The 19,797-nt window shown below is 39.3% G+C and overlaps 1 protein-coding gene across 9 annotated transcripts in view; it reads left to right on the top strand.

The window, feature by feature from the left end:
- LTBP1 (latent transforming growth factor beta binding protein 1) overlaps positions 1–19,797 on the top strand; it is a 402,262-nt gene that overhangs the window by 276,944 nt on the left and 105,521 nt on the right. For 8 of the 9 annotated variants that reach the window (XM_049652315.1, XM_049652312.1, XM_049652314.1 and 5 more), the window contains 4 exons: positions 9,076–9,201; positions 10,470–10,595; positions 11,002–11,124; positions 14,832–14,951. In XM_049652315.1, the coding sequence (XP_049508272.1) occupies positions 9,076–9,201; positions 10,470–10,595; positions 11,002–11,124; positions 14,832–14,951 (495 nt within the window). The remainder of the gene's footprint in view (positions 1–9,075; positions 9,202–10,469; positions 10,596–11,001; positions 11,125–14,831; positions 14,952–19,797) is intronic. The other variant, XM_049652316.1, reaches the window with a different exon arrangement.

Genomic DNA, 19,797 nt, shown 5'->3' with positions numbered 1-19,797 from the left:
CAGATATTAGCAGTGATTATTTTTATAGTAGGATCCAAGAGGTTTGGGGTGTTGTAGAATATTTTCTGTTTTCCATATACTCTATAGTGGACAAATATTTTTGTATAGTCAGAAAAAGATCGCTAAAATGCATCATGCCAGAGTAAGGTCAGGATGAGGTTGGCAGGGTATAACAAGAGAAGCTAATAGAGGAAGGAGTGTGCAGCCTCTCTTAAGATAATCCTTCCTCAGAAACATGACACGAATGAATTTGCAAGTAAAAATTGTACTTCGTGTGTTAATTAGATGAATTATAGTGAGCATTTCACAGTGCCTGCATATATCAAAGCATCAAGTTATAATCTTATATATATAAGGGTTTTATGTTAAAAACGATGGTACAATTATATAAAATATATGTAATTTTTATATTAAAAACTTTGGTCCATTTTCTCAAAAATGTGGATGTGAGTTCTCTTAGATATTTGAATTCAGACATCAGACTGAAAAGTGTTTTTAAAAAGCACCTTTGGGGGTGCCTGCGTGGCTCCTTAGGTTAAGCGTCTGACTGCAGCTCGGGTCACAATCTCACTGTTCATGAGTTCAAGCCCCGCTATCAGTGTGGAGCCCTCTTCGGATCTTCTGTCTGCCTGTCTCTCTGCCTCTTGCGACTTGCTCGTGCTCATTTTCTCTCTCTCTCTCCCTCTCTCTCTCTTCCTCCCCCTCTCTCTCTCTCTGTATCTCAAAAATAGACATTAAACTATTTTTTTAAAAAAGTAAAAAATAAAAAATAAAAAGCATCTTTGTGTCCGAGGATGAAATGCACTTCACAGAGATGTGCAGTCACATCAGGGTCTGCAGTGCATTTTTCTGTCGTTCAAGGCACCTGCACCCGGAGCCACAGCCTTGTCCACTTACTGGATGCCAACTGCTTTTTGCTTTTCCTCTTCATACTGAGTTAAGTTGTAGAGAAATAACAGCTCTTCTAATCACTTCTAGAATGATAAAATGAAGTGATAGTGTTTTTTTTTTTTTTAAATGGCCATGGCTAAAACAGTTACTCTATTCTGAAGTAATTTATGTGTCTGCTCACTTTATTAAACACATCTATAAGAGACTGCACCTTGGCACATCTTGGTCAACAAGGATCTTTTCACTGTTGATCTCATTATTAAAAAGGAAAATTGCAGTGTGACAATACATGGACAATTTTCTAGGTCCAAATACTGTGTTTCTATATTTGTATTTTCCCACGTGAACGTACAGCTTTGTGCCTTTTTAACAATGGCTGACTTCAATGGATAGACTTCTTGCAAACTAGCTCTGCAGAGGTTAATTAAGTCTGGCTAGATAAATGTAGTTTCGTCATTTAAATGCAGCTGTGTGAGGAATAACAAATTGAAGTTACTTAGCTTCAGCTGAACTACAGAGCTGGTTTAAAAAAAAATGAAAGTAGCTGTGCTTTAAGAAGTTGTTAGAAGACAGCTTAATTTGAGTTTGGCAGAGATACAGGCCTGACATCTGCTATCACATGTTTGAAGCATGAATATTTCCTTCCAGGAAAAAAGTGATGTTAAAATTTTATGCAATATTTGTAGGTGTTCCTACTTCCTATAGTAGAAGAATCTTTCTGAAACAGCCCATGGGGAGAATATTAGAGCATTTGAATTAAAATGGCTTGCAACTTTAGAGCTACACTGTAATCTGTAATCTACACTAGAACAAGAAGACTGTTTTGTATCAATTTTAATTTAAATCAAACTATAGATGTTCCCATTGGCTTTATGTGAGAGCCAGACACATAGATTGAGGGAGCAATCTGATCAGTTCTGTCAGGAGTATTATACAATGGCTCTTTCCCCTAAAACACAGAGGAGGTAACTCATGTTTGTCACTATTTATTAGTTTGTCTCATAAGTTGAAGAAAGGAATAGAATAATACGTAGGAGTCTAAAATAAATAAAATCAGCTTCATATGGCTTAGTGATGATACATTTGTGATTGTGAAACTAGAAGTAGCCTTTTCAGATTTCTTCAGACACACTTTGACATGTAATAAAGTGAGCCACATACTTGCAAGAAATAAGTGTGATATTTTCCACTCTTAACAGCTGATTTGGTGGCTTGCAACATTACTGGTATACTGTTTCCAAATAAATTATACATTTCAGCATATAAATTCTTGATTTAACATAGTGTCTTAATAGCTCAAGGATAGGTTAGAAAATCAAACCTCTGGCAAATATCTACAAAGTGGAAACATCTGTTTCAATTGTTGTGGGACAGTTTATGCTCATTGTGGGGCAGTTAGGAAGCCAGGGCATTTTTGTAAACCTTTCCATGAGCTAACATTTGATGCCTTCCTCCTACTCTTCCCAAACTTCCTCCGTAGCCCTTGCATACCAGCCAGAAATTATTCTTTTGACTTCCATGACTGCTTTGTGGAGACCTTTGTAATTATCGTGGCCCAAACATTATAAAAACTATTGGCTCATCAGATCTTTTCCAGAACTCAGAACTGACCCCTTTAAAAAAAACGTTTGTCCCTAAAGCGTATTACTGGTGTCATTACAGCTTCATAAACTATGTATGCTGTTGGAAAATGAACTCCTTTTTTTCATGTAAAATCATCATGCTTTCATATCTCCAGGATTTATTTATTTATTTACTTACTTACTTGAGTAATCATATGATGAGGAAAAACATGCAAGATCAACATACTCATTTTCATATTTTGCCAAAAAAACTTTATTTTTCGTTTAATTAAAAAAACATAATAAAGATACCAAACTCCTACATCCACTGTTGGCCTTGGTGGTGGGATAAATAGAGTATTTGGTTTTCCCTTGGCTTTTGGTCATAGCTCTTTTTCCAAGATTCTAAATGGAATTCTAGTGAAAGAAGCAGAATATGGTTCTTGACTTGGAGAAAGTGAAGTTGCTTCAGAGGCACTTATAGTAGAGAAGGATCAGGTGGTCCTGAGGACCCGGGGGCATGTGATGGGTGTTAGGGAAGAGTCTCCTGGGAAGAATCTCTTGATCTCTCTGGGAAGCCAAACTGGCTAAAGAAGGCAAGACCTTTTCATTAGCCTAGAGTACCCCAGAGACCAATAATTAGTGCTGCCTGTGTGAGGCTTTGCCATAATTCTTATGTCTACATACAATCTGCTCAAAGAACTGTATGTTTCAACAGAAACTGCTTCATTCTGTGGGAAGAGGGTCACATATCTAAGTGTGAGTGACCTCTTGGAAAAATAAAAAGACCTGTCTTTTGTCTTCAGAAAAATGGAAAAATTAGAAGAACTTGCCAGTTGGTTTTCAAGACGGCCTTTTGGTATAACAGTACTTGCTAGAGAATGAAAATCTCATAAGAGGGGAAAGCATGGGAAGAGGTAGTTAGGAGACTTGTGTTAAAAGTTCTAAGGTGTTTTGGAGGTGTTCTGACTCTTTGTTTGGAAGGGTGGAGTCCTGCTTAGCACATGGGCAGAAGGGAGCTCTGAGGCCGCACTGATGAAAGTTGCATTAATTCATTGCTTGTATTAAAAAATGGGACAAACAGGGTAGAAATCAAATACATTTTAGTAAATATCCCTCCACTCCTTTGATGTATCTCTTAGTACCCTCTAGTGGTGTCAGAGTAACATTTTCTTATATATGTTAGTGTCCTGCCAGCTGGGACCAACACTATCAAGCTGTGTCTCTCTATAGTTTATCTATGAGGTAATCAGCTAAAGATTCTCAAACATGCCTCATAAAAATCCTCAGAGCCTCTATTTTAGATTCTACAGTGGAAGAAAGGCCATTTCCTAAGGTTTCGTTTCCTAAGACTAAAGAGTATAATTCTTAAGTATTTCTCCTGTTTTAGAGCTGTCAGAAGAAACAGTTTAAATATGTTGGCACACCGTGGCATAGGAATGTATCGTATTTGAATTAAACATCACATACTTTTGATGGTTTTTGGTCGCACTTATAAAAATTCCATTCTAAAGCTGTGCTTGAAAAGTTACAAATATTCGGTTATCAACAAATTGGTGTGTGTGGGCTTTGGGACACTGAGTTCTGCTCAAGCATTATATGAAAACCCCAGATTTATAGCCTTTGAACTTGTTCTGAATCCTTGTCCCTAATATATTAACTCATCTTCTAACTTTTCTCTTTGCAAACTGATCAATATGTCTCTTGTTTTAAGAAAATAGCAAAGTAGACTCTAAAGGAAGATTAGTCATTACAAAGAAAATCGAGAGAAGTAAATACCAGTAATTTTCAGAGCAGGCATCTCCCTACAGTATGGAATAGAGGGTTAGAGATGTGATTTTCACACTGTTCTTCTAAAGAATTCCTATCATAGAGAAAAAAAAATCTTACCTGAGTATCTAGGATTATAATCAGGAGAAGGTGACCTTTTCCTTTCAGATTTTTGTGGCATAGAAAGGATAATTAAAAAAAATTTTTTTAAATGTTTTTCATTTTTGAGAGAGAGGGAGAGAGAGACAGAGCATGAGTTGGGGAGGGGCAGCGAAAGAGGGAGACACAGAATCTGAAGCAGGCTCCAGGCTGTGAGCTGTCAGCACAGAGCCCAATGCAGGGCTCAAATTCATGAACCATGAGATCATGACCTGAGCTGAAGTCAGTCGCTTAACTGACTGGGCCATCCAGGTGCCCCAAGAAAGGATAATTTTTGTTAAGGAAGGCTTCGGATTATAAAAGTAATTCAAATGCTCATTGTAGAAATTTTGAAAAATGCAGAAAAATCTAAAGAAAATACCAATCCCCATAATCATAACCTGAGATTTATTTTCTTGTCTTTTGTGTAGTTTATAATTTAGATCATATTCTATATTTGTAACCAATTATATCTTTTAACGAATAAACATTTTCCTATCATGCCAGTGATTATATAATTATGCTATATATGTTTTATAATTCATTTTTTGTATACTGCCACTTAAGTTTAAGCCATCATGTTAATTACTAATGTTTTTAGCCTTCTGGGTTACTTTATTTTTTCCATAATTTTACATTATACGGACTAAAGCACTCTATTTTTCTGATAGTGAATTAATTAGCACATGTGGGCTCACAAAAGGTATAAGTAGTTTGTAAATGCGATGTGTGCCATCCAAGTAGATACCGCAGGTCTGTATTCATACGCTTCCTTGTAAAGTCCAGGGACTTTCCAGATGATTTGCACCAATTGTCTCAAAGTCACAGCATAGTGCCTAACACTTGATGAAAAATGAAGAATGTGGTTTGGGTTTTGGAAAGCTACCACAGCCGCAGCCCGCAGCCCTCGTTTAGGTCATTTCCATAGTGTTTGTTAAAGCTCTGATGGTCACATCCTCCTGCAGAATGCATGGTAGGTTATTGGTAATGGTAGCACACCTGTTTCTCATCTCAAACCAAAGACGCTTCCAACAAGGCGGTTGATGTAGCTTACCCTGCCTGAGACCACCGTCTTCTCACACTGGACTGCATGGGCTCCTGGCAGCATGCATTTTAAGCCTTGTTGACTTTGTGTTGACAATGAGGTAATAGCCCAGGACAACCTTGTTTTAATGTGCAGCTTTTTTTGTTACATATTCTTAAATGATTTCCAAAGGAACAACATTTACAATGCTGTTAATAATATAATGGCTAGCTTTTTTTTTTAATACATAAAGGTATTTTGTTAATTCATTTACAATTCACTTTTAAATCTACAAATTAAAAAAATTCAGGTATATGGATTACTTACAAGAATTCTTCCCCCTTATTTCTTTTTTAAATTTTTGCTTATTTGTAAAAATATTTTTTAATTTAATTTAATTTTTTAAGAATTATTTTTAACGTTTATTCATTTTTTGAGAGACAGAGAGAGACAGAGCATGAGTGGGGGAGGAGCAGAGAGAGAGGGAGATACAGAATCCGAAGCAGGCTCCAGGCTCTGAACTGACAGTACAGAGCCCAACGCGGGGCTCAAACTCACAAACCATGAGATGGTGACCTGAGCCAAAGTTGGACACTGAACCAACTGAGCCACCCAGGCGCCCCAAAATTATTTTTTAATTTTGAATATCAGTATAATTAATGTAAAGTGTTACATTAGGTATACAATATAGTGATTCATGTATTCTATACATTACTCAGTGCTCCTCATGACAAATGTATCCTTAATCCCCATCTATTTCACCCATGCCCCCACCCACCTCCCCTCTGGTAACCATCAACTTGTTCTCTATAGCTAAGAGTCTGTGTCTTGGTTTGTCTTTTTTTCCCACTTTGTTCGTTTGTTTTGTTTCCTCAGTTCCACATATTAGTGAAATCATACTGTATTTGTCTTTCTCTGACTGATTTATTTCGCTTAGCATTATATCCTGTAGATCCATCCATGCCATTGCAGATGGCAAGGTTTCATTCTTTTTTACAGCTGAATAATATGCCATTGTATAAATACCAAATCATCTTTATCCATTCATCTATTGATGGACACTTGGGCTGCCTCCATAGTTTGGCTGTTGTAAATAATGCTGCAATAAACATAGGGGTGCATGTATCCCTTTGAATTAGTATTTTCATATTCTTTGGGTAAATACCCAATAATGGAATTATTAGATCATATTGTATTTGTTTTTAACTTTTTGAGGAACAAAAACACCTTCTCCAACACTTGTCATTTCTTGTGTTGTTGATTTTAGCCATTCTGACAAGTGTGAGGTGATATCTCATTGTGGTTTGATTTGCATTTCCCTGATGATGAGTGATGCTGAACATCTTTTCATGGCCAACAGTCATCTGTAGGTCTTTGAAGAAATGTTTGTTCACGTCATCTACTTATTTTTAATTGGATCATTTGGGTTGTTTTTGGTGTTGAGGTGTATAAAAGCTTTATGTATTTTGGATACTAACCCCTTATCAGGATATATCATTTACAAATGTTTTCTCCCATTCAGTTAGTTGTCTTTTAGTTTTATTGTTTCCTTTGCTGTGTAGAAGGACATGGTCCCAATGGTTTATTTTTGCTTTTATTTCCCTTGACTCGGGGAACATATCTAGAAAACTGTTGCTATGGCCAATGTCAGAGCAATTACTGTTTGTGCTCTCTTGTATGATTTTTATGGTTTCAGGTCTCACTTTTAGGTCTTTAATGGCTTTTATTGAACACGTATAATATGCCAGGCATTGGGCCATGTGCGTTATTTATCTTCTTTGAACCTGGTACTCAAGTTCATGCTCTGATTATTCCCATTTATTTCACCTGCAGAAAAGTGAGGGCTAGCATGCTTGAGTAACTTGTCCCTGTGTTACAGAGCTTAGAAAGGGTAGCCAGATTTGTGTTTTCAGTGTCTAGAAGCCTGGGCTTCTACCAACTAGGCTGTCCCTGCCTGACAATGCCATGATACCTTATTACAAAGTTCACTGAAAATAGATCATATAAGGGATGGAATTCCTCTCAGAAGGCCACTTTTGAGTCCTCAGGTAATTAAGGCCATTTTATGTCCTTTTGGTAAGTAAGCACATTTTGATGGCCTTTACCCAACATAGACTCCCGAGACCCTGTCTCTACCACAGTGTGTACCCACATGGAATGAGGCCAGTCTGCTCAGGCCTTATAGAAGAAGCAGGTCTCAAGCACCAGTCAGTAGGAGCACAAGGGGGAATTTAGCAGAGAAGATTGGGAAGAAGATTCTACTTTATCACTCTAAATATAATGATGTTGAAGTTGGCAAATTAAGAGTAAGTTACACCCAGAAGTTTTGCTTTGATTAGGAGTGGTAGATCTTTCTTGGGAACTAATGACAGATTTTGGAGGAGGTTGGACATAGTTGTTAGAAACTGAATTTGGCCTGCTAATGAATAAAAAGTTACTATATATTTTATCAGTAGAACTCACATGTTGGTTCAAAGTCCATCATGTCAAATGAACTGGAATGGGTAGAAACTCCTTGTGGGCCATCTTAGAAGTTGAAAAGATTTGATTGTCTTAAAATTCCCAAGGTGGCCTCTTTTATTATTATTTAATGTTTACATATTTTTGAAGGAGACAGAGACAGAGTGCAAGCGGGGGAAGGGCAGGGAGAGAGGGAGACACAGAATTCAAAGCAGGCTCCAGGCTCTGAGCCGTCAGCACACAGCCCGACACAGGGCTCGAACCCATGAGAACTGTGAGATAATGTCCTGAGCTGAAGTCGGACGCTTAACCGACTCAGCCACCCAGGCGCCCCCCAAGGTGGCCTTTTTCTGACTTGCTATCCACTCCAGTTCATGTTAGAAGTTGTTTCATTAGGAATTATTGATGATCTTGGGTGTGACTAACTGAGCAATTATGAAGTAATCAAATGAATTTATACTTGATTTTAGAAGTCACCATACCTTTTTTATTGAACTCAAGTTGACACAATGTTGCATTAGATTCAGGTGTATAGGTTAGTCTTTCGGCAGGTCTGTTTGTTATGCTGTGCTCACCACAAGTGTAGCTACGATCTGTCCCCATACAACACTATTCCAGTACCATGGACTAGGTGCCCTGTGCTGTGCCTTTCATCCCAGTGGCAGCATCATTCCATAAGGAAAGCCTGTACCTCACATTCCACTTGACCCATTTGCCCATCCTCCCCCCATTCTGGCAACCATCAGTTTGTTCTGGGTATTTATAGGTCTGTTTCTGTTTTTTTTTTTTTATTTCTTTGCTCATTTTTTTTAGATTCCATATGTAAGTGAAATCATGTGGTATTTGTCTTTCTCTGACTTATTTCAGATACTTAGCATTATACCCTCTAGGTACATCCACACTGTCACAAATAGCAAGATCTCACTCTTGTTTATGGCTGAGTAATAGTCCACTGTGTATATATACACCACATCCTCCTTATCTACTCATCTGTCAGTGGACACTTGGGTTGCTTCCATATCTTGGATGTTGTAAACAATGCTGCAAGAAACATATGGGCGCCTGTACCTTTTTGAATGAGTGTTTTTATTTTCTTTAGATAAATGAGAAGTGACCTGTGTCTTCTAATTGCATACCTGACGATAAGCTAATCAGGAAATACACAGGAATGGTTTGCAAGCGACAGTGAAATCTTTGTTGATGTCTTTTTTTTCTCTCTTATTTATTAAGAAATAAATGAATGTACTGTGAACCCTGACATCTGTGGAGCAGGACACTGCATTAACCTGCCTGTGAGGTATACGTGTATATGCTATGAGGGCTACAAGTTCAGTGAGCAACAGAGGAAATGTGTTGGTAAGAGACACTTTTTCATGGATGAAATTATTGAAGATAAAACATTTCCACATTAAGAACATTTTCCCTGTGATTATCATGGGAAATGTTACTGTGTTTAATTTTTAAAAATTTCTGTCCCTGCACTAAAAGAGCTCAAAAAGAGGTTTGTTCATCTCCTGGGTTGCTCTTACCTCCTGGTTCAGTGCTACCTACCTTTCCAAATGTAATACAATTAGATAAAAGGGGGAAAAAGGTAAACTAATTTCCAAAGATTTCTAGGTATAATAATATAATAAAATATATAATATATGAAGTAATAGAAATAACTACCTATAAGCATGTATTTAGCAAAACCAAAATAATAATACTATATACTGCAATAAAGAATTATATTCATGTAATTGCTCAAAATCTGATTTCTAAAAGCAATTTCTAAACTGAAAATCAGTAGACTAACACAAAGCTATTAATGAATTTACAAATCCAGCCTCTCATACGTGGTTCTTTGGAAAAAAATGTATCTCAGAAAGACGTATGGTGGCATTATGGAAATCATTTCAGTGCATTAGCACTAAATTTAATTGCTCTCTTTTTTAGAAAAAGGAAATTCAGCACTAAGAGTTAGAAGGCAAATATAAAGCAACAAGACATATACCCAGTTAATATGACTTTGATATGCTAAGTGTCCATAAGATGTGTGACTTAACGTTATTTTGTTTTATGTATGTATGTATATATATATATATATATATATATATATATATATATATGGAGTGGGATGAGGGGAGTATCCACCTGCTCTGTACCATGGCTATTTCTCTTGAATTTGCATACATTGTATGTATTCTGTTTGGAATCGGAGAATATAACAGGGCATTTGAGATGATCTAGTCTAGCTTTGCCCACGTGCACAGTGGGAGAGTCCCTTTTACAGTATTTCTGGCACTCTCTGCTGAGCTGGCCTGGGAGTTGCACATGAATTTCAGTGCTTAGGTGATTCCATGTATCAGAGGGGTCCTTCTGTGTTGACCTAAATCTGTCTCTCACAAACACCAATGTGAAGGTTGTAGTTTTAGCTTTTCAAACAATATACCATAAGTGTATTCCCTGTTCCCAGTAACCATCCTTCAAGTATCTGAGGCGTGTGATCATGTCTCCCTTTCCTAGTCTCCTCGGTTATAAGGATGTGGTGCACAGGGAATAGTGTGCTGGTATTTTATGAACAGGGAGACTGAGAATTTCATGCTACACGACACTGATACTTTTATCTGTATTTTTGTTAACAGATATTGATGAATGCACTCAGGTCCAACAGCTCTGTTCCCAGGGACGCTGTGAAAACACTGAGGGAAGTTTCTTGTGTATTTGTCCAGCAGGATTTATGGCCAGTGAGGAGGGTCCTAACTGCATAGGTAATGGCTGTGTTCTTCCTGATGCATAAATTCCCAGATCTGGGTTGTTAGCTCCCCTAATATCCCATCAATCTTAACTGCTTATTCTGGCAACCCAGAATTTATCACTGAACACCTTTTATGACATAGTCATCTGCTAGACACTGGAGGATATAAATATGGAAGTTTTTTTCTCCAACACTATGGAATGAAGAGTGTCAAGTGTGTGCAGAGACCCAAGATGTTAAATGTGTTGGGTCCCACGTAAATCAAAACCACTCAATTTTGAAACACGTCAAACAAATCAAAGGGATGGTAGTGGGAATCGGTTGTTTGATTCTTGACTTCAAACTGACCTGGGAGATGGGAGAGGTTTGAAATTCTGTTTTGAGAAATAAAACTCGGCCGTGTTTTCTGCCTCGTATAGATGTTGACGAGTGCCTGAGGCCAGATGTGTGTGGGGAAGGACACTGCATCAATACCATGGGGGCCTTCCGGTGTGAATACTGCGACAGCGGGTACCGCATGACCCGGGGCGGCCGTTGTGAGGGTGAGTCAGTGCCACCTTGAAGTGTGGAGCACACATGATGGTGAAATGCAGGGCTGGGTCCACACCTGAGACTTTCCTCCCCCAGCCTGTGCATGATATCAGCTCATCGAAGCTCTTCCTGCCTTCTGCAGTCACAGCCTCTTGGACTCGCTTCAGGGACTTTGGATTGTTTTCCATTGTCTTCCATTTTTGCTCTCCCCTTGTCCACCTCAGCATCTGCCTTCCCTGGTAGTTTGAGTGAATCGCTGTAGAACAATTGATTGCGGAGCATCATAGCGTAAGCCCAGACTTAATTACAGCGTCTGGATCATTCATCTGGGAACATGGTGCAGATTTACCCGCTGTTGATTTTTAGTTTCCACCCTTCTTGCCCTGTTACATTCCTTTCTCGCAACTTGTCTTACATGTGTTCTGGGACTTGGTTACAAACCCTTCTGTACCAAAGCTCCCTCTGACTAACTCCAGGTTGCATTCTAGCCACGCTAGATAAAATTTCTTTATTATTGATTGTGGCAATGAGTTTGCTAGTATTATATTAAAAAAAAAAAAAAGTTCTGAGAAGCTTTTAGAGTATGGCCAGAATGCTTAACCATTTAATATTTCTGCTCATGTTTGTATCCCAGTTATACAGGTTCTTTTTGAAACCACCATGGTGCTTTTTAAATAATTATTTTCATGAAGAAATATGTTGCACTTCTGCTTGAATGCTGCCATGGATATGTGCCGGGGAAGGGAAGAGGGGTCTCTGAACACTTTTCTGAGGGGCCAGGCCATGTGGATGGTCCTGGTTCCACGGGGGTTCTTTGCCTGTGGCCGCCTGAAGATCAGCCCATTTTCTAATATGGCTCAACTTCCAGACCAAGGGAGGGACAGACAAGTTGGGGCAGGCTGCCCTCAGCTGTCCCTGCCTCCTCTGCATTGGTTTTCTACATGGATCTAATGACCTGGTCCTGGAGGGAGAGCTAATTCGGTGTTTTGGCAGTCTGTCCCTGCCTCTCCCCCAGGCCCCTTGCATTCTGATCTGGAGAGACGCGGGAGCATTTTACATTCCTGAATCTCTGATCAACTAGGATCACAACAGAACTATAAGGTCTCTTCCCTGGCAGCTGAGGGCCATGAGACAACAGGGGTGAAGTGTGCCCACTCTCCTTTTATAGGGGACCCTCACTCTGCCCTGGAGAGGCAGCATGCCCCCTTGGGAGGGGGCAGGGCTGTGGCATCAGCTCCTGACTTCTGCGCTTAGTCACTTTATGGCTTGGAGTCAGCGACTTGGCCCCTTTGGATTGTTAACTTGGGAGCCACAAAGTTAACTTTCAGGGCTGTCCTGAGAATAAATGCGTGTTGTGGTATCTTGTATGGTGCCTTTCACCTTATTAGTTCTCAAGAACCATTCTCTAGAAACCTCCCCCCTTTCCTGATGACTTTGTTTTTGCATGGGCCTTCTTGGTACATCTATAGCTTTGGAAATGCTTTTAAAGAAATGGCGTGGTTTACCTGACAAGCCTTTATGTGTAAAACAACACTCCCCGAAAAAGTCAAATGCTGATTCTAAAATTTTTTTCAATGTTTATTTATTTTTGAGAGAGAGGGAATGCACATGTGACCAAGTAGGGGAGAAGCAGAGAGAGAGGGAGACACAGAATCCGAAGCAGGCTCCAGGCTCTGAGCTGTCCGCACAGAGCCCCACGTGGATCTTGAACCCATGAGCCATGAGATCATGACCTGAGCTGAAGTCAGATACTTAACTGATTGAAGTCACATGCTGATTGTTAAGTCATACTTACAGTTTCAGGATGGGGAGTTGAGACATTTAAGTAGTAACTATGGTGCGAGGATGGAAAGTGGGAAGGAGTAGAAATTTGAAAATTCTGTACGTAAACAGGAAACCGATGGAGACTGTTCAGTAATATTTGGTGTATGGAAATTATTTCACAGAAATACTACCAGGGTTCCCTGAGTAAATAATACATAATTCTATCCCCATGAAATGGCTTGAAAAGAAGAAGGAGCCAAATAACATGGCTGTTTTCTAATTTCGTCATGGACCAGAACCAAAGGTCCCCAGGCTCCTGGCTCACCAAAGATTTTCTCAGCTGCCACTAACAAAGTTGCTTTCAAACAGCCCCAGTCTCCAAGGAGTCTATTGTAGTTCACAGACATTATCTCATGCGTCCTTACTTTGTCCTGCTGAGGTATTACCAGGCAGGTAGTCCCTAATTTATAGATGAGGGAACGAGCAGACAGAGGTGAGAGTGGCCGGAAATGTAGGGATGTTGTCTTGTCTTGCTCCGTGTTGCATCTTATTTATTGGGCCAGCTTTCCTTAAAACCTTCTCTGACTTAACAGTTGTAGTTCTATTTAAAAAAAAATCCTTCCAGAGAAGAATGTAATGCTGTTTGGAAAATGAAACTGGCAGGCGTCATCTTTCTGTAGAACAAGAAGTCCCAGAACATCTGACCTAAAACACACACACACACACACACACACACACACACACACACACCACTATGTGTCATTGTCTGTTGGCAAGGATTTTTTGCTGATAGGAAAAAAAAATTACCACACTGACTTGGTGCTTATTCTATTAATAACATCTTCAACGTTTTTCCTTTGAGCATCTTTTTTACTTGAAGCGTATTTTCACACTTGTCTGGTGATAATGAGAGATAATTTTTGAGAATTTCCCAGAATGGATGAATGTATCCGTTATATATTTCTTTCACTTTTTGCTTATGTCCTGAAAATTGTCTTTATATTTTGCGTATGATTGGAGGTCCTATATGTATCTTATATTGGAACACTTAGACAGTAAATACACTCATTTGAATTCCGACTCCAATCCCAGAAAAAAATGATCTTTTCAAATGGGGCTGGTACCCAAGGTGTTCCCACTCTTGTTAAACTCCTGAACCACTTCCTGTATCCTGCTTCCCCCTTCTGTTGTTCTACCATTCTTCAAAATGCCTAGAGCCTCTGTAGTAGTTACGTCCGCCACAGCCCCAAGCATATTTAAGGTGTTGTTTTTCTCCTCACATTGAAAAGAACAGTGATGAATAACTCCAGTTAGCTGTGAATGTGAATAATAAGGTATATTTTTATTAGAAAATATTAGCATACGATCATATCACCATGTTTTTTGGAAAGTCTGGCAAATATTTGATGAGTTCATTTTCTCCTAATGTTCTGTTTCCACCTCCAAGGAGTTCACAGCCTGTGAAAGGTTTTAAATTATTCAAACCTTGGGTGTTCTTAGGCCCATGAAGCCAAAGCAAGGATTTCCCTAGAGCATCCATTGCCTGCAGAGAGAACCTCTGGCCAGGTGGATATGTGGCTTTGTCACTCTCATGCCTGTTTATTATATTTCTTTCTGGCAAGCTGCAGTATTCCTTCAAACGTTTGGTGTTCAGAAAATGGCCCCCAAGAAGCTGCCAGCTCCCAGCAATGGAGAGGTCTAACCCTGCCAGTTGGAAAACTGGAGCCAAGTTTTTCCTTTGGATGTGTGTAAATATTTTATACAAGGTCTACCTGGCCTTGCATTATTGTTGTGGTGGTTAAGTGTAGGCACAGTGTTTGACTTACCTAGTTATGGTTTTCTCCACCAAAATGTAGATACAACATACCTTTTTTCCCCCCGGCTTCATCAGAAAAGTGAATGTTTGCTTCCGTATTCTGATAAATGCTTGTGACCTACTTTTCCAATTTTTCAGATATTGATGAATGTTTAACTCCAAGCACTTGTCCAGATGAGCAGTGCGTGAATTCTCCTGGATCTTACCAGTGTGTTCCCTGCACAGAAGGGTTTCGAGGCTGGAATGGGCAATGTCTTGGTAGGTACTAGAGTGTTCTTATCAAAGTCTTGTTTTTTTCTGCCTAGTGCATTTTCTGACAGAGTGATGTAATGCCAAGTGATCCCTCATTCAAAATGGAAAAAAAGAGAAAAAATGGAATATGACAAAGTTGTGTCATTCTCAGAAAACTTCTGAGAAAAGTTCAAAGTCACTTTTAACCATGGAGAAAATGGGAAAACAAGTTGGTAGAAAGAATGGGAGATTTTACCTGGGAGAAATAATTCTGAGTGAAGCAAATTATGGCCTTTGATGTGATAAATAACCAAGACCAAATAAAACAGTAATCACCACAGGGAGGGAGAGGTGGAGGCAACAGGCTAAAAAAGAGAGAAAAGGCCTAAGAAGAGGCCGCTTACCACACACTAATAGAATTTGGAAGCATACAGCACAAACATGAAGCAGAAGAGAAATCTTGATGGCTTGTCTCTGACGTGTATTCACTGAAGTCTTTACTAAATACTTCATACCAACATTAGGCACTGAGGAGGAGAAGCATCGCATTTGCTTTCAGTCTCTTTAGCTGTGCTCCACTTAGCTTTCCCCCTTAATGGTTTTCCTCTGTGTTTCTGTCTCTGTCTCTAATATTTTCCTTAGAAGCTGAGCTCTTTTACACTCAATGCCAGACTCTGACCGTGTGTGTTAAACTTCTCATTTCTTCATACCTTCCTTCCTTCTTCCACAAGGGCTGAAGAGCTTACTGTATATACCCAGGGTTGTGCTGTGTGCTGGGATACGTTGAGGGACAAAAAAAGTGCCTTCCTCGTGGAACTGTCTGGCCAGGAAGACTCATAAGTATCTCATAAGTAAATGCAAAGGCACCAATAAGACAGTGCTGGGAAGTAGGGTTCTCTGCTGCTCTAAGAGTGTGCGATAGAACGAGTTGCCTCTGGGAAAATTCCTGATCGAGGTTACACTGAGGAAGGGGAGGGGAAGGAGATAAGTTTGGACAGAGGAAACAGCCTGTGCAGGGCGCTTGTGGAAGGAGGAAGCAGTCAGGTTCACCTTTCAGTCACTAGCTGAAGGGCTAGACAGAGAACAAGGGAAGATTGGCCGCAGGATGAGGAGGCAGAACACGCTAGATGGACCCTCTCAGTCTTACTTAAGATGCTCATCTTTACTCGTACACCTCTGGGAAGATGTTTAGGTGTTGCAGAGCAGACAGGATGAGTAGGCTCGGCAGAAAGAGTCCCAATTTCAAAGCTTTGGACTCATCACCAGGTTGCATAAGCTATGCCTCTGTACATGGCCGTCTCCTTCTGTCATTGGAATTGAGATGTTGATCTTTGGGAGAAGGGAAGATTTGGGTTCATTAATTGCTTATTTGATCTGCATTTGTTGATGTGATCGGTACTGGTCAGAACATTATGTTTGGTTTTAATTTTCCCGTTTCGCATAAATTTCATACTTGCCTGTCAGGATTCCATTTGTGTTCTCATTTTCACATACTGAGGCATATTATAATCCAAGAGCAGAGCCTGAATTTTACCTTCAATAACTAAAATTCATCATAGTGGTATAAACACAGCCCTGATGCATGAACTTGCTAATGAAATATGACTGACCAAATTGGCAAGTGATCGTTCTTCAATACAAATGCGTTTATCTAGATTGGGCAATCATAAGAAATGAGTTCTCATACCTGGATGTGTGCAGTCAATCTAATCATGACCACTTTGCTCCAGTTTAATGACAGAAACACAGCACCTCATTTAAAAGTAACTTGACTTTGCCAACCAGACTTAGTGGAATCCTAAGCAGAAATCCTAGGTCACCATGTCAGTCACCCAAAGTCATACACTTAGCCACTTGTTCCAAGCACTACTTTTCGGTTTTGCATTGCTAAGGTCATGCAATTCCTATGACAAGTAGACCGTGTACTTTTTTTCCTTCTGCCTTTATCTACAGATCAGGCTTCTCCTCCATGATGATGTTTCAGTTCCATTCGTTGTTCAGAGCTGGACTTAGAGCTCTTCTTAGATTCTCAGGAGGGCTTTTGCAGATTATATCAAAACAGATCCGTGTTAATTTTTTATGGCAGTAGAGCTTTCACACATTAAAAAGTTGAGTGTGACAAAAAGTCGATGTCGCAACATGCCTTTCTATTCTTACTGAACCAATGAATGAATGAGATTCTTCTGCTCAGCTCTGACAACGCTAATGAGTACCCAGTGATGGCTCCTACATTTTAGTTCTCACCTTTATACTTCTGCTACTCTAAAATACTTTTCCAAGGTGCAGTCATTACTTAAGCTGATCATTGAGTTGAGCTAATCAGCAACAATTTGATTATATATTTATTTTCAATTTAACAGCTGAGTGCCTACCAAGAGCCAGGCAGTTTTCAAGACCCCGGAGATTAAGGGAAAATAAAAAAAATGCCTTCCCCTCTTTGCCTGTGTACTCTAGAGCTTACATTGTGTTTGCAGATAAACAAGTCAGCAAGTAAAGTATGTCGTATGTCAGATGTGTTTTCAGTGCCATGAAGGGGAAAAAAATAAAATAAATCTGCCTAAGGGATACAGAGAGTGTCAGATTCTATGGTGGTCAGAGAAGACATCAAATGATAAGTTATTTATACAGTGTTCCTTTCTATTTGTTTTTTTCTCTATTGGTTATTTGTGATGGGTTTGTGGCTTTTTAATATCATTTTAGTCCAGATAATTTAGGGTGCATTGATGAGACTGTTTTCCCCCAATTTTAAGTGTATGAGAACATTAAAGACTTAAAAGTATTCCAAATCTCACCATTTGAAGGAAAGTCTTACACTTGGTATTTGTTAGTTGCCATCTGTAGAGAAGATAATCCCTACGTCACAGGGTTCTCTGTTCCATAAGTCTTCATGTCCTCCTTTTTCTACCACTCTGCTCCCGCTGACTGAATGTTTTTAAATTATTACAATTAAAGTTGTACAGGGTCATATGTAATACTACTATCATGTGGCGTTATGCTTATGGTTTTTTCTAAAGCCTGTTGATCTGTATATTGATTTGGCTCTTTTTCCTGTTACATGGATTCATTAGGAATTGAGAATTGCTATTTTGACTCATATTCTGCAGGGATTTGGTGCCAGTTAGACTTTCTCCTTCTTTTCCTGACTTAACAGTGAACTTGCTGAAACCATTAATGGCCTTGTATTCCTGCCATGTAAGCTGGCTCACTGATTGATGCTTCTCCTTGATTTATGAATTAGAGCAGAAATCATCTGGGGCCGAAACAGGTCAGATGTTAGCAGGTGTTGTCTGGAAGACCATGCTGTTTCCTAGTGTTGAGTTCAGGGCATATGATCCTTCATTCTCAGTCGTTTATTGCCCACTTTCAAAATATCTATCCCTTGGTGCTTTTTGGCAACTCTTGTTGGCTCCTCTGTTAATGTAGCTTCTTCTTTCAAGTTGTGGATTTCAGTCCTCTCTTGAAAGCCACTTTCATCATTCAACATTGTATTCCTTGGACCTCACATTCAGCCTGGAGTTGTTGCCCACTTGATCCCCACCTCTAATGATTATTTCTTCACCCTGGGTTCTGGCGAGTTCCAACTGGCTGCTTCAACCAGGACCTTTTTTGAGGGAAGCCAGCCTGTCAGGTAGTCAATTAACAGGTTTCTCTTCACTCATGAAGAACAGGCCTGATTCAAACCCTGCTAGAGCCATCCTTCAAAGGAGATTCTCTGATATTTAATTGTGTAAAGGTACATTTGGCAACTCTTCTGTAAAGATCATATTTCCTTGAACTTAGACAGATTTTGAGCTATATGACCTCTCTGAAGCTTGGTCTCAATAGCTTTAAAATGGGTATTGAGATACTCTTCTTCATTGGATTTACTGTCAGAATTAAATAAGCAATATAAAGCATGTAGAAAGGCATGCGACACAATGTAGAACCCAATAAATGTTATAACCCTTCTTCCCCCAACTCTGTTATCCTCCCGTTTACCTCCTTAATCCTGAAATATAAGAAGGGCAGTAATAACTGATACCTATCCAATAAATTCTATGTCAAGTTTCTGTGTGTAACTATCCTTGGCTTTTCATAAGCTCATTTCCTGTAGTTCTTCCCTCTCCCTGTGTCATCGGAGCCTTCGTTTATGAATCTAAGTAATCTTAATCTTAGAGTTTCCTTTCAACTTCTGGACATTTTTGTTTAGCTGGGATATATTGCTTAAGAATCCTCATGCTTTTCTGTAGGATCACTGATCATCCCTAACAAATGTTTCGCCTTCTGCAATACTGCCATTTCCATCCTTCTACTTCACTTTCTTTGCTCACCTTCATAAGATACAGTATCTATCACCTGGTGGTTGTATGCAGGCAGCGCTGAGTTTACTTTATTGTCTTACTTTAGAATTGAGTCTGTGAAAAACCATGTGACCTGGGAACACAAATTTCTGAGATTTTTATCATAGTAATCCTTCTCTGTCAAACCGTAATTAAGTTAATGGTGACTCTGTGACTCCGATTTACGTTTTCTAAACGTAATGGGTCCTAGGCATTTGAAGAACTCTGTGTTATTTGATCCACTCGACAACGGGTTAGCCTTAGTCTTAACGAAAACCAGGTGCAGAGAACTTACACGGTAAACATGGAAAGCTCCTTGTTCTAGGAGTTCTTTTCACACTAGGATTTATTTTCAGATTTTGAGGAATCATTGTTAACCTTTATGGAATACATGAATATTCATAGACTTGTATGAAATTGGAGACTTTCATCCTACATTTATTTATTTTGTATAAGATGGCAACAGAACTGAACATCCACCTTTTGCAGATATTATTAAATGTGCAAACACCAGCCTAATCCCTAATCCCACTGTATGCTAAAGAAGTCTTCTA

The sequence above is a fragment of the Panthera uncia genome, assembly GCF_023721935.1.
Source record: "Panthera uncia isolate 11264 chromosome A3 unlocalized genomic scaffold, Puncia_PCG_1.0 HiC_scaffold_12, whole genome shotgun sequence".
Classification (NCBI taxonomy): domain Eukaryota; kingdom Metazoa; phylum Chordata; class Mammalia; order Carnivora; family Felidae; genus Panthera; species Panthera uncia.
This window is presented reverse-complemented; position numbering and strand designations above follow the sequence as displayed.